The sequence below is a fragment of the Chiloscyllium plagiosum genome, chromosome 3 (genome assembly GCF_004010195.1).
Source record: "Chiloscyllium plagiosum isolate BGI_BamShark_2017 chromosome 3, ASM401019v2, whole genome shotgun sequence".
In the NCBI taxonomy this organism is placed as follows: Eukaryota; Metazoa; Chordata; class Chondrichthyes; order Orectolobiformes; family Hemiscylliidae; genus Chiloscyllium; species Chiloscyllium plagiosum.
Window position 1 is genome coordinate 116603046 of NC_057712.1, and position 16216 is coordinate 116619261.

A 16216-nucleotide genomic window follows, 5' to 3' on the forward strand; every position below is an offset into this window, starting at 1 on the left:
AATTTTGGTGTCATCTGCAAACTTACTAACTGTACCTCTAATGCTCGCATACAAATCATTTATGTAAATGACAAAAAGTGGAGGGCCCAGCACCGATCCTTGTGGCACTCCAATGGTCACAGGCCTCCAGTCTGAAAAACAACCCTCCACCACCACCCTCTGTCTTCTACCTTTTGAGCCAGTTCTGTATCCAAATGGCTAGTTCTCCCTGTATGCCATGAGATCTAACCTTGCTAATCAGTCTCCCATGGGGAACCTTGTCAAAGGCCTTGCTGAAGTCCATATAGATCACATCTACCGCTCTGCCCTCTGCTCCCCCACTGACACCTCTGTCACCTGCCCTGCCTTATTTCCCAAGAGTAGGTCAAGTTTTGCACCTTCTCTAGTAGGTACATCCATCCAGCCTCTATGTCTGTGCCAATCGACAAAGATCTGAATACTCTAATCCCATTTTCCACCCTTTGGCCCCCTTGCCTTGGCCAAACGACGCAAGTGAATGTTTAAAGACTGCTTCAATGTTACAAGAGTTTCTGACTCAACTACATTTCTAGGTAGTAAGTTCCACACTCTAACCACCCTCTGAAACAATTTCTCCTGCACTTCTCTCTATGTTATGTCTTGTGCCTTGAATCTATACCCTCTGATTATTGATCCCTTTACCCTTCATCAATGTCCTTGACCCTTCATCTCAAGGTCAGAAATGACAATGTTCACTGATGATTGCACAATGTTCAAGTTACAAATTCTCAGATACTAAAGCAGTCTCCGCTATCCTATCTACCTGTGACTCTATGTTCAAGGAACTATGAACCTGCGCTCCAAGGTCTCTTTGTTCAGCAACACTCCCCCAGGACCTTTATCATTAAGTGTATAAGTCCTGCTCTGATTTGCTTTTCCAAAATGCAGCACCTCACATCTGATCAAGATCCTGTTGTACTCTTGAGGTAGCCTTTGCTGTCCACTACACCTCCAATTTTGGTGTCATCTGCATTCTTACTCAATATACCTCCGATGTTCACATCCAAATCATATTTGGACCCTGCACCGCTCCTTGTGGCACACCACTGGTCACAGGCCTCCAGTCTGAAAAGCAACCCTTCACCACCACCCTCTTCAAGCCAGTCCTGTATCCAAATGGCTAGTTCTCCCTGTGATAAGCAAGGTACCTGACTTTTTTGTCTGCACCAAACACCAACGCAAAGTGTGAAAAGGCAAGGCAGGGAAATTAAGCATCTAGGTAGATGAAGTGTTTGGGTGCGTTAAGAGAGTGAGCAAGCAACCATGAGATGTTCTTGCAGCATTATACTGATAGACGCTGGTGATCTCCACAGTCCAGCACTGAAGAGCAGAGGTGTACTGTATGCAAATTAGATGTGCCTTGATGGTGCAGTGAGGCTGTTATGTGTCAGATGCTAATGGCCCTGGAGGAGGGGTGTTTGCAGTCGCTGTCCATGGAGTGTGCCCTGAAATTTAGTGTTGGCTGTGCAAAATGGAGGTCCATAGGAGAAAATGACGAACTGGAGCCTCGAGGTACCTGCTCAGACTTTCATGTCAGGATTCTATCTGGCATGTGGGAGAAACAGAGCCTGCATATTAATGAGGTGAGAATAGGTAGTATCGAGTGTGATGATGAGTGATAATCTCCAACAATAAGCTTCTCGCTGCCCATTTGTGAGAAGCTTGCCTTGATGTTCTGGACTTAGTTGGAAGGTCACACCGTTTGGTCTCAACATCAAGAAGGGCGTCACTCCACATCTCATTCAGTTCTTTTTTTCCCCCAAATTTCTTATCATAGCTGACATCATTCAAGGCCTGGGAAGATTCATCATTGAGTTTTTGATCATTTCCACTTCAGTGGCTGCTGTGCTTTATGTCCAGGGAGGAGATTGCAGAGCCTTTGACTTTGGTCTTTATGTCATCATTGTCTACAGGAATAATGCTGGAAGGCTTGGAGGATAGCAAATGTTGTTCCCTTGTTCAAGAAGGGGAGTAGAGACACTGGTAATTATAGACTAGTGAGCCTTACTTCGGTTGTGGGTAAAGTGTTAGAAAAGGTTATAAGAGAGAGGATTTATAATCATTTAGAAAGGAATATGTTGATTAGGGATAGTCAACGCGGTGTTGTGAAGGGTAGGTCATGCCTCACGAACCTTATTGAGTTCTTTGAGAAGGTGACCAAACAGTTGGATGAGGGTAAAGCGATTGATGTGGTGTATATGGAGTTCAGTGAGGCATTTGATAAGGTTCCCCATGGTAGGCTATTGCACAAAATACGGCAACATGGGATTGAGGATTATTTAACAGTTTGGATCAGAAATTGGCTAGCTGAAAGAAGACGGAGGGAAGTGATTGATGGGAAATGTTCATCCTGGAGTTTAGTTACTAATGGTGCACCGCAAGGATCTGTTCTGGGGCCATTACTGTGTGTCATTTTTATAAATGATCTGGGTGAGGCTGTAAAAGGATGGGTTAGTAAATTTGCAGACGGCACTAAGGTCATTGGAGTTGTGGACAGTGCCAAAGGATGATGTAGGTTACAGAGGGACATAGATAAGCTGCAGAGCTGGGCCGAGAGGTTGCAAATGGAGGTTAATGTGGAAGAGTGTGAGGTGACTCACTTTGGAAGGAGTAACAGGAATGTAGAATACTGGGTGAATTGTAAGATTCTTGGTAGTGTAGCTGAACAGGGAGATCTCGGTGTCCAGATCCATAGATCCCTGAAAGTTGCCAGCCAGGTTGGTAGGGTTGTTAAGAAGGCATACGGTGGTTAGCTTTTATTGGTTGAGGGATTGAGTTGCAGAGCCATGTGGTCATGCTACAACTATATAAAATTCTGGTGCAGCCGCATTGGAGTATTGCGTACAGTTCTGGTCACCACATTATAGGAAGGATGTGGAAGCTTTGGAAAGGGTTCAGAGGAGATTTACTAGGATGTTGCCTGGTATGGAGGGAAGGTCTTATGAGGAAAGGCTGAGGGACTTAAGGCTATTTTCACTAGAGAGAAGGAGGTTGAGAGGTTGAAACATATAAAATAATCAGAGGGTTTGATATGGTGGACAATGAGAGCCTTTTTCCTCGAATGGAGATGGCTAGCACAAGGGGACATAGTTTTAAATTGAGGGGTGATAGATGTAGGACAGATGTCAGCGGTAGTTTCTTTACTCAGAGCAGTAAGGGCGTGGAACGGCCTGCCTGCAACAATAGTAGACTCGCCAACTTTAAGGGCATTTAAGTGGTCATTGGGTAGGCATATGGATGAAAATGGAATTGTGTAGGATAGATGGGCTTCAGATTGGTTTCACAGGTCAACGTAACATGAGGGTCAAAGGACCTGTACTACGCTGTAATATTTTATGTCCTATATTTTCAATAATTATTTAAACTTTTCATTCAGGACAGTTCAGCGTCTATTTTTAAAATCATTTGCTGGACCCCTGGTCAGATGGTAACATAAATTTGGTATCCTGGTCTGATGTTTTGTTCAGCTGACCAATGAACCTGCAGGGAAGGGAATTGCAAAATTTTTAGATTTGATTAAAATTGGTTAATCTTGTTGCATTTTTATATGGTTTGATGTAAACAGCCTCCTTGCTCATCTGTAACCATGATGGACGATGAGAATTTGTCCTATTTCAGTGGTTCCTTCTTGTATAAAAGCTAGTTCCATTCTGTGCAGGTCTCTTCATTTCCTGGTTTTTAGGAGGTGTGTGATGCTGATGGCTACATTTCGTTGTCTGTCTCTGATTCTTCAAGGTGGTGGTGGCCCTGCCTACTACTTGAACATTTACAGAGTCTAGATTAGAGTGGTGCTGGAAAAGCACAGCAGGTCAGGTAGCATCCAAGGAGCAGGAAAATCGACGTTTCGGGCAAAACCCCTTCATCAGTCCATCATGAAGGGTCATGAGATATCCTTAGCAAGCAGGGTTAAGGAAAACCCCAAAGTTTTTTATTCATATATAAGGAGCAAGAGAGTAACTAGGGAAAGAGTTGACCCACTCAAGGATAAAGGAGGAAAGATATGCGTGGAGTCAGAGAAAATGGGTGAGATTCTTAAATGAATGCTTTGCATCGGTATTTACCAAGGAGAGGAGCATGGCAGATGTTGAGGTTATGGATAAATCTTTGATTACTCTAGGGCTTGTCAGCACAAGGAGGGAGGGAGGAAGTGTTGGGTATTTTAAAAGACATTAAAGTGGAAAAGACCCCAGGTCCGGATGGGATCTATCCCAAGTTACTGAGGGCAGTGAGAAAGGAAATAGCTGGAGCCTTAACAGATACCTTTGCAGCATCCTTGAACAGCACTGAGGTCCCAGAGGACTGGAGAATTGCTAATGTTATCCCTTTGTTTAAGAAGGGTAGCACAGATAATCCAGATAATTCCACACCTGTGAGCCTGACATCACTGATAGGATCTTTTCCAGTGGCATCCCTAAGGGATAGGATATATACTCATTTGGAAGAAAATGAGCTTATCAGTGATAGGCAGCGTGGTTTTGTGCTGGGAAGGTCATGTCTTTCAAAACTAATAGAATTCTTTGAAGAGGTGACAAAGTTGGTTGATGGAGGGAAGGGATGTAGATGTCATATGCATGGACTTTAGTAAGGCGTTTGATAAAGTTCCCGTGGTAGGCTGGTGAAGGTGAAGTCACATGGGGTCCAGGGTGTTCTAGCTAGATGGATAGAGAACTGGCTGGGCAACAGTAGTCAGAGAGCAGTAGTGGTAGGGAGCTTATCAAAATGGAGACCTGTGACCAGTGGTGTTCCACAGGGATCTGTGCTGGGACTATTGTTTGTGATACACATAAATAATTTGGAGGAAGGTGTAGGTAGCTTCATTAGCAAATTTGCATATGACACTCAGATTGGTAGCGTAGCAGATAGTGAAGGGCACTGTCAGAGAATACAGCAGAATATAGATAGATTGGAGAGTTGGGCAAAGAAATGGCAGATGCAGTTCAATTTGGACAATTCCGAGGTGATCCATTTTGGAACTGCACAGTAAATGGAAAATTCCTGGGGAAAGTTGATGTACATAGACTTCCTAACATCTCTCCTGATGAATATGACCCTATTTCTCAGACTATGATCCCTAATTCTAGAATTGCCAACCAGTGGAAATAATTTATTTTTATCTACCGCCTTTTCCTGTTAATATCTTGAAGACTTGTAAACCTACATTGTACTCCTTCCAAGGTTAATATATCCTTACTGAGATGTGGTTCCCAGATCTGCTCACAGCACTCTAACCAGGGTTTTGAATAACTCGCACTATAACGTCTGCATCCTTGTAGACTAGCATTCCATTAACTTGCTTGATTATTTTCTGCAAAGATTTGCTGCTGGATGTTTTTTAAACAATTTTAAAGTCCAGTGAAGTTTTATAATGTACATATCGCAAATTGCAGAAAGGCCTGCCAAAAGTGCTAAAGTGTCCAAAACGTGACAAAATTATTATTCAGTTCATGCACGTTCAGCTGTTGTGGCAGATTTTATGATGCACTATGAGAGTGCTCTGATACGGATGGAAGAGCGTGGAGACTCAGCATAAAGGAGATAACAGACTGTTTGGTACTATGTTGTCAGGCAAGCTCGTAAATATAATATGCTGCTATAGAGGAAAATGGTGAACACTGTGACATTGATGGAGTTAGGAGGAAAGCAGATTGAAACCATAAGCCTTAAAAAGGTTAAGATACTCGATTAGGAGGTTGGGAAATGGCCTGTGGAGGATGGAAAGCCAGAATTGGAGAAAAGATTGAAGGTTCAGTGTGAAGAAATATAATTACTGTCATATCATTCAAAAAACACTGTTTCTGCCAAATAGCTTCATACTTTGGCATCGTTAAATAATTAGAAATCCTGTGCAAACTTGGTTGTAGTCAGCTTGAGAAATGTAAGCAATTGGACAAAATTTGAGTGGGCAAGCCAATGGAGAGAAAAATGTAATGCAAAGGAAATTAAGTATTGACCGTAGGAAGAAAACTGGACAACTTGATATAACTGAAATTGAGAGTAAACTTAACACTTTATTGACCTGCAGTAGTTGAACGTGTAATCAGCAGAACAAATCAAAATGGAATTCTGCAAAAATAGTAAAATGCAAGGAAAAGAAAGTTATGCTCAAATATGAAAATGTCTCACAGCAATGTGAATTTTGGAAATCCGAGATATGAGGGGAAGATGAGAGATGGAATTAACATTTCAGGCTGCTGATCTTTTTAAAAAGCTGCCCAGCTGGAGTATTGCCAGCATTTTCTGAAGTCCTGCTCGCACTGTATAGTCAGATTGCACCTTGAATGTTTTATCCACTTCTGATTGTGGAGATGTTCCAGTCAACTGGTGAAACTTGGAGCCATGACACTGAGCACATATGACCTGTGAAGAAAGCGTAGAGGTTTAAGGCTCAAAAATAGGCAGCCAGGAAGAATACGACGGCACCACTTTTATTTGCATGGCATCTCTTCTATCCAAATGTTTTGCAGGAAAACAAAAGGAAGGAACATATGGCCACAATATTGGTCAAATATTTCTTCCTGAAAAAGCAGAGGGGTCTTTATAACATCCAGGAGGTCAAAATAGGGGATACACAGACATAGAGGTCAAGTTATGTACTGATTCATGGATGGGGTAAGGATTTTGAATGTATTGCACTGGTAGATGAGGTGATGACTTGTATCAGCAAGGATGTGGGTGCTGTGTCAGATACAGGTTTTTATGGTTGGCTGGCAAGATAGCAAGTACAACATTGTTCATGGTGATTAAGGCACATGGAAGGCCTATAAATATGGAAAGGTGTTGTGTTTTGTATCCCCTGAAGGGCATTGGTAAAATGTCAACCTTCTAGCCCAGCACTGTCAGTACTAAATTCAGCTTTGATGTGGAGGTGCCAGTGTTGGACTGGGGTGGACAAAGTTAAAAATCACAACACCAGATTATCGTCCAACAGATTTACTTGGAAGTGCTAGCTTTCAGAGCACTGCTCCTTCATCAGGTAACTAGTGGGGCAGGATCATAGGATAGAATTTATTGCAAAAGGTCACAATGTCATGCAATTTGATTCTGTGTCCTATGATCCTGCCCCACTAGTTACCTGACGAAGTAGCTCATACTTCTAAATAAGCCTGTTGGACTATAACCTGGTGTTGTATCATTTTTAACTAAATTCAACTTGGAATTGAACATATACAAAGATTGTGAGGAGACTTCCTAAGCTTGAAAGTATGGCCAGGGTAGGGAGGAGATGATCCACCCAGTATTAAGCTAAACTTGGCCATCTGTATGAAAGCTGAGCAGGTGCCTGTGGATAATGTCACCAAGATACCATGTAGGCATAACAAAGAGATAGGGGACCTTAGACAAGGCTTCAGAGGCTGACAGACTTGCTGAGCTTTTCCAGCAATTTTTGTTTTTGTTTCTGATAATAGCAATGCAACCTATTTTGAAGGCCCTTGAGAGAGAGGATTTGATTCCTACTCTAGTAAGCTGTACCCTGGGGTTATCCTTCATTACAGTGCTTGCTGTATGGTTCTGGTAGTGAGGAATCCCAAAAGTTGCACGGTGTTCAAATCTAACTGCAAATGAAAAAAACACAAATCTGCCTCTTGTGAGTAGATGATCACTACTTTATCATTAACCTTGTATTTAATTTCTAAGACTGGGGTTTCCTTGTTGAAATTCAGGGTTTTTTTTTCTTTTGAAATGCCAGGATGTGGAAAAATTACTTTTCTGAATTTAGAAATCAAGCTAAGGTGTCGTTTTCCATCAAAATCAGGTGCTTTATCAATATGCCTGCATTGAGCCTGTATATGCTCTGAGTATTTTCATTGGCCACGCTGAAATTCCAATACCGATTTGAAACTTATGAAGTATTTGGTTTCTTTCATTCCTAATTATGTCTAAGCAGCTCATTTGACATTTTTACAATCCAGTGGAATAAAGAAAAACATCTTTTAATGGTTGGCTTTATTTGAAGAGCACGTTCTTGTACTCCCTGCAATCCTTGTGGTTCCACACTATCTAAATGATTTAAACTTTGAATTTTGCACTTGCCTGCATTACAGTCATAGAAGTATTGCAGTACAAAAGGAGGCCATTTGGCCCATCATGCCTGCACCAGCCGTATTACCTAATGCCAAACTCCTGCCTTTTCCCCATATCTCTGCATACTATTTCTATCCAAATAACCATCCAATGCTCTCTTAAATGCATCAATTGAACCTGGCTCTACCACATTTTCAAAGCATTGTATTCCATATCCTAACTACTTGCTGTGTGAAAAAGCTTTTTGTCATATTGCCCTTGCTTTACTCTCACATCACTTTAAATATATGCCCTGACATTCTTTTTTACAACTGGGAACAGATTCTTTCTATCCAGCCTACTCATGAAGTTGAAAATCTCTGTCAGATTTGTTGTTAGCCTTCACCTCTCCAAGGAGAATGGTCCCAACTTGTTTATCTATCTTCACAACTGAAATTTCTCATTCCTGGCACCGTTCGTGTAAATTGCTTCTGCACTGTCTCCAATGCTTTCCTCTAATATGGAGCCCACAACCATACACAATACTCCAGGTGAGGTAACTTATATAGTGGCTTTGCAAATAAGCCGGTCGATAATTTAAGACATGCAAGATCAAAATAATTCTGCAATGATTCTTCTGGTCTGAATATTTTATAAAACATACTTGTCACCTATAGATGTCTAACAATTAATTTTAAAGCTTGAGTACTTTATCCCTGTGATCCTATAGACTTCAAATGGAATGAAAACACTGTTCATACCAAAAGGATAAAATAAAGACACTAGGGAGCAGATCTTTTAACAAAATGTCAGTTTTAAAAGGGGGTATTTCAAAAATTTAGACTAGTTTGGGTTAATCTTGCCTAATTAAAAGCTTGAATTAAACTCTTCAAAATGTCATTCAGATACTGAAGATTTAAGATCTATCATTCAAAATAATCAAGTAAGATAGTTCTCGAAAATTAAGAAGCATTTCACTAACAAATGAAAGGTACAGATCAGAAATACAAGACCTTCATCAAACTGGGTCCAAACATCGCTATCATGTAGAAACCTGTTCCTTTTTTGAGACACAACACCCTACGTTTTCACACCAGCAGAAATTCCTGATTAACTGTTCCTACAAATTTCTAAAACAGAGGTAGAAAGTCCCTGACTAACTGTCATGATGTTTAGATCAATTGAGGCGGCATGATGGCACAGTGGTTAGTACTGCTGCCTCACAGCACCAGGGTCCCAGGTTCACTTCCAGTCTCGGGCAACTGTCTGTGTGGAGTTTGCACATTCTCCCCGTGTCTGTGTGGGTTTCCTCTGGGTGCTCCAGTTTCCTCCCACAGTCACAGATGTGCAGGCTAGGTGAATTGACCATGCTAAATTGCCCATAGTGTTAGGTGCATTAGTTGGAGGGAGGTGGATCTGGGTGGGTTGCTCTTCAGAGGGTCAGTGTGGACTTGTTGGGCCGAAGGGCCTGTTTCCACACTGTAGGGAATCTAATCTAATCTTAATGATGGATTGAGGTAGGCCATGTAAGTACCCACAGAATACTTGGACAACTCAAACACCTGGTGTTCAGAATCCTGATTTACAGTCCCTTTAGAATTAATAGTACCTTAAAAGCTTTTGTTAACATCTAATTTGCTCTTTAGGAGGTGATGGTTAATTTAATTGGATCTTTCTATGCATGTGTGATCTGTTATTCTAAGACAATGGTGTTCTCCACAATGTCCATCTTATCTTAAAATAAACACGTACTCATGAGGCAGAAGTGGGTACTGCAGATGCTGGAGATTAGAGTCAAGATTAGAGTGGTGCTGGAAAAGCACAGCAGGTCAGGCAGCATCCGAGGAAAAGGAAAGTCGATGTTTCGAACAAAAGTCCTTCATCAACCTTTCCTGATGAAGGGCTTTTGCCCGAAACATCGATTTTCCTGCTCCTTGGATGCTGCCTGACCTGTTGTGCTTTTCCAGCACCACTCTAATCTTGACATGTACTCATGAGTTTTAGTGCCAAGGACAGCATTAGTGATATGACTCCTGTAGATCCTTTTTTGATCCATTTTTATATCTGTTCTTGCAATAAATTTTTTATTAATTGATTATTTATTTTTAAGTGACCTATACTACTTGATAAGACTTTCTTTAATATGTCCTCTGTTAAACCAGAGTAGGGACTGATTAACATTTATTAAAATTCTATTCAGGTTTTGCATTAGGTAAAGCACCTGACAGAACAACTGCTCTCCGAAAGGTAGGAATTTAAGATGTTTTTTAATTATTATGCATTTGATGTTGTACTTAAGAGTAAACTGAGCACGATAATGAAACTTAGAGGGAACATTGCTCACAGGAGCTACATTTTGAGAATAAATAAAGGAAACACCATATTTTTATGCACTTGCTTCGAAGAAGTAGTTTCAAAGTTCAAATATTTAACTCCTAAAGCATCTCCTTTCCAGTTGTGGCTCTGAAAATATTCCATTATCCTGTTACTTGGATAGTTCTCCTTTCTAGCCTAGTCAAAGCAGTGAGAACAGCGTGTGGAGAGCCAAGGGGAAATGCAAGTTTCAGCTCCCAGGCCATCGGCCTGTGCCTATGGTTATGAGAGCCCTCCACATCCTGAATGGATATTTTTAAAAAGTTGATTCTATTAAATTAATGTTCATGTAACCTTCACATTTACAGTTTCATGATGTCCTCTGAACTTACTTTTATTTTGTACACCAGAAGCCAAATTGAGTGAACCATACAGTAACCTGCAGCATTTCCATTCAAGCACACATAATATTGCTTCTGATTTGTTTTCACCATTGGTTTTATTTATTGGCCCAAGATGGATACCAAAAAATTGTTTGACTTGTAACATGTTTAACTGTAGGACGGAATAAACCTGAGCTATTGTGAAAGTGTCCGAACAGTTTTACCCAAGCTGTCAATGCTCCATAGCACACTGACTGGGGGAGCACAATATTGGTTACTGGAGTTACAAGCTCAGCACCACTTTCATGTGAAGAACTGCTATAAGCCCACCTCAGCATTCTAGCACTCTGCAAAATACCAGTTTTTACCCACCTTCAAGTGCTCCTTCTAAGTACACATCGATTTGCCAACTCCAGCTTGTATGAGAGAAATATCCATGGCAATAATTCCTCCACTGCCACCCTCCGTGCAGCCTTGATGTCAGCTCACTGGCAAAGGGCCTCTGGTAGGTCACCACCGTTTCTGCCAGTTTTCCTATTGCTGTTCATCACTCCCCAATCCAATGGCTGTTCTGAGAAAAAGTAACAATATTAGCTAAGATCAGCCAACGTATCCTGGAACTGTATCTCTCTATTGGCTGAGTAGACCAGAGCTGAGTTGAACTGCTTTGCTTCTGAAATTACATTATTTACCTCATTTATAAACATCATCATGTTTCTTGTCTTAATCGTCTGATTCAAAAAACCATTCAATGCTTCATTTTAACTGTTTATTTTGTCGAATTTATAGGCTAAGAACAGAGCTATCCACTACTTGTACTACATTGAACGATACAACAACCAAACCAGTAAGTATCTGTTGTGAATCATTCCAAACTTCTCTCAACTTTACAATTATAACTTAGTATGTCATCAGAAACCATGGCTGATGTGTGCGCGAGAATCTTGTGGCAGTGAAGACAAATACTGGTCTCTGTATTTATATCAGAATAATTTTCAGGATTTGCAATATTTCACCAATTTGTTTCATATCTGAACCTATAGATGCATACAAGGTGTACCTGCCAGCATGCCAGAGTGAACAGGAACATTTTTCTTAGTGATTTAGGACAGAAATGAAAACAGTGACCATGAAACTGCAAGAAGACGTTGCTCATTGTGTTTTTCATGCATTGCCTTGATTTTAAACATACTGTCTGTCCCCACTTGAAATAGCTGATTTCCATCGTGTAGTGCCAAACACCTGCTTGTGTTTGCTTTCAGACAATTACATAAATAAAAGCTCTCCTCGATGTATTTGTGTGCTACAGTCTGTTTGGTAGCAGTAGGATCTTTATCAAACACGCCATGTAGCTTTAAAAGCAAAGTCTTTCAGAATTCTACACATGCTGTAGACTGAGAAGTAGCAAAAGTAACTCTACTGTTAAAGAAGGGGTGAGTAGAGGAGAGAGCATTTGGAGAACTAATAAGAGAAAACCTTCGAATCTGTTATGAAGAATTTGATTACTGCACACTTGTAGTCATAGAGATGAAAAGCACAGAAACAGACAGTCATCCATGCAAGCCAGATATGCTAACCCAATCTAGTCCCACCTATCAGCATTGGCCCATATCCTTCAAAACCCTTCCTATTCATATACCCATTTAGATCCCTTTTAAATGATGCAATTGTACTAGCCTCCACTACTTCCTCTGGCAGCTCATTCCATACGCGTACCACCCTCTGCATGAAAAGGTGGCCTCTTAGGTCTCTTTTATATCTTTTCCCTCTCTCCCTAAACCTATGCCCTCTAGTTCTGGACTCCCCCCACCCAGGGAAGAGACTTTGTATATTTATCCTATCCGTGCCCCTCATGATTTTATAAACCTCTATAAAGTCACCCCTCAGCCTCCGATGCTCCAGGGAAAACAGGCCAGCCTATTCAACCTCTCCCTATAACTCAAATTCTCCAACCTTGGCAACATCCTTGTAAATCTTTTCTGAACCCTTTCAAGCTTCATGACATCCTTCCGATAGGAAGGAGACCAGAATTGCACACAATATTCCAAAAGTGGCCTAACCAATATTCTGTATGGCTGCAACATGACCTCCCAACTCCTATACTCTGACCAATAAAGGAAAGCATACCAAACGCCACCTTCACTATCCTATCTACCTGCGATTCCACTTTCAAGGAACTATGAACCTGCACTCCAAAGTGTCTTTGTTCAGCAACACTCCCTAGGACCTTACCATTAAGTGTATAAGTCCTGCCAACCCAAAATGCATTTAGCTTAGTTAAACTCCATCTGCCAATTCTCAGCCCAGTGGCCCATCTCATCAAAATTCTGTTGTAATCTGAGGTAACCTTCTTTGCTGTCCACTGCACCTCTAATTTTGGTGTCATCTGCAAACTTACTAACTATACCTCTTATGCTCGCATCCAAATCATTTATATAAATGATGAAAAGTAATGGACCCAGCACCAATCTTGTGGCACTCTACTGGTCACAGGCCTCCAGTCTGAAAAACAACCCTCCACCACCACCGTCTATTGTCTACCTTTGAGCCAATTCTGTATCCAAATGGCTAGTTCTCCCTGTATTCCATGAGATCTAACCTTGCTAACCAGTCTCTCATGGGGAACCTTGTTGGAACACCTTACTGAAACCCATATAGACCATGTTCACCGCTCTGCCCTCATCAGTCCTCTTTGTTACCTCTTCAAATAACTATCAAGTTTGTGAGACATGATTTCCTACGCACAAAGCCATGTTAACGATCCTTAATTAGTCCTTGCCTTTCCAAATACATGTACGTCCTGTCTCTCAGGATTCCCTCCAACAACTTGCTCATCACCGATGTCAGACTCACCCATCTATAGTTCCCTGGCATGCCCTTACCACTTTTCTTCAACAATGGCACCACGTTAGCCAGCCTTCAGTCTTCTGGCACCTCACCTCTGACTATCGATGATACAAGTATCTCAGCAAGAGGCTCAGCAATCACTTCCCTACCTTCCTACAGAGTTCTAGGGTACATCTGATCAGGTCCTGGGGATTTATATACTTCTGTGTGTTTCAAGACATCCAGCACTTCCTCCTCTGTAATATGGATATTTTTCAAGATGTCACCATCTATTTCCCTACATTCTATATCTTCCATGTCCTTTTCCACAGTAAACACTAATGCAAAATACTCGTTTAGTATCTCCCCCACCTCCTGTGGCTCCACACAACTGCCGCCTTGCTGAGGTTTTCCTGTGGCTCCACACAACTGCCGCCTTGCTGAGGTTTGAGGGGCCCTATTCTCTCCCTAGTTACCCTTTTGTCCTTAATGTATTCACGGTGGCTCAATGGTTAGCACTGCTGCCTCACAGTGCTAGGGTCCCAGGGTCGATTCCAGCCTCGGGTGACTGTCTGTGTGGAGTTTGCACATTCTCCCCATGTCTGTGTGGGTTTCCTCCGGGTGCTCCGGTTTCCTCCCACAGTCCAATGATGTGCAAGTCAGGTGAATTGGTCATGCTAAATTTGCCCATAGTGTTAGGTGCATTAGTCAGAGGGAAATGGGTCTGGGTGGGTTACTCTTTGGAGGGTTGGTGTGGACTGGTTGGGCCAAAGGGCCTGTTTCCATACTGTAGGGAATCTAATCCAATCTAATCTAATCTAAAAACCCTTTGGATTCTCCTTAACTCTATTTGACAAAATAATGGAAACATTGGCAGTCAACTCGGATAGATGAAAGAGGAATCATATTTAACAAACATTGGAATTTTGAGCATGTTAACTGTATGCTGTGTAAGGATTTGCAAAAGGCTTTTGATTAGGTCCCACACAAAAAGTTAATCAACAAAATTCGAAATTATGGAATTTGAGGTATTATGTTAACGTGCATTAAGACCCATCAATACTTGCAATCCCAACCTTGGTCACCCTACAACCAAGTCTCTGTTATTATCAGGTCCTACACAGTTTAATCATTGCTAACCATTCTTTATTTTGTTATGCTGCATTCACTCAGATATCGAACAATTAACTCTGGTCTTTTGCAATGTCATGCCTTATCTAGTGGTGCACTTTTAAATTTATACTTTCTCTGCCTACCACATTCTGATTGTCATTTCCAAATCACTGCACTGCTTTATTTCTTTGTTGTTTCTCTTTGATGTACCGCCTCTCCTCTCGAGTGATCACTTCCCATGACAGCTCCCCACCCCCTCTCAAATTTAGCTTAAATAATTTACCGTCCATATTATACGACTTGACAGAACACAGGTCCCAGCACAGTTTAGATGAAGCCTTTTCACAATGATACAGTTCCCACTGTCACCTATACCCTTGAGTCTTTGGATGAATTAATCTGTCTAATCTTGTTTATGCCAATTTCCTCTAACTCGGGTAATTGTCCAAAGAGATTTCCGTTGAGATTCTTTTAAGCTTATGTTCTGTCTAAAATATATTTTGTCTTTAATTCAGTTTATCAGGATATAACATCGAAGTTCAAACGAACAACAATCAAAATGAAGAAACAAAACTACGGTAAGACTAATGTGTGAAAATTGCCTGCATCTTTAGGTGCACAGTACTAATTAATTCATTTACATTTGCATCATGTTGAAGGGGAACATCCATTACTTCAGTAAAGAGGATTATGTCATTAACTTAACAATGAAGAATGTTTTGGTCAAAATGCAAAAGTTGAAATTATCTTTCAGGTGCTTCTCATAATTTCCTTTCTTAATTCTTACGGCAGAGTGAGAATTAAAAACACTAAAAAATGTGCAGGAAATTAGTGACATAACTCGAAGTTATTTTTTCACTGCTTACTGGCATAATTTTGTCCTTTTTGAAGGACAGCTGATATGTTCTTCAAAGTCATCAAAGCCTCTCAAAGTGTCCTCTCAAATTTCCATTTAACTTTCCATTACCCCCTCAAAACTATGAATATACCTAACTCCCCAGTCATTCTGCTGTGTTCAAATCTTCAGACTCTGGTTTCCACTGCACAACCTTTGTCAAAGAAATTCTTAGCCAATCCATTTGTCTAAACCATGACTCAGATTCATAAGCATAGGAATATAAATAATGGTAATGTCTCTGTTAGCCCCACAATCAGTGATGTTAATGAGTTTTAATGCACATCAGTATTTCAGTATTTTTATTCCAAGATCAAAACTAGGAGAGTGGAAATCAAAGTAGTGTCTGCTGATGGTTTAAAGAAATTCTAAACTTCTATTTGCAGGGAAACCTTGATTATCCAAACGAGGTGGGCCGGCACTATTTTGTTTGGATAATTGATTATTTAGTTGATTCATTCATTCAAGGCCTTTCCTCTGGGGCTCGGAGTTTACTGTAAAGTCCGCTCCCCGTTCAGGAGATGAGGCAGCAGCACACCGTGCACGAGGCCCTACCTCTTCTTTCCCCCCCACCCTCCCCCTCCCACCGTCTGCTCCCACCCACACACCCCCAACCCCATCCAACACCATGCCCCATCCACCCCCCAAAACCCATCCAATACTATCC

The 16216-nt window shown here is 41.2% G+C and overlaps 1 protein-coding gene across 1 annotated transcript in view; it reads left to right on the plus strand.

Moving 5' to 3' along the window:
- Positions 1 to 16216, plus strand: part of mrps5 (mitochondrial ribosomal protein S5) — a 137951-nt gene that overhangs the window by 117100 nt on the left and 4635 nt on the right. The window contains exons 7-9 of the mRNA XM_043687173.1: positions 10220 to 10266; positions 11505 to 11562; positions 15170 to 15232. Coding sequence (XP_043543108.1) covers positions 10220 to 10266; positions 11505 to 11562; positions 15170 to 15232 — 168 coding nt within the window. The remainder of the gene's footprint in view (positions 1 to 10219; positions 10267 to 11504; positions 11563 to 15169; positions 15233 to 16216) is intronic.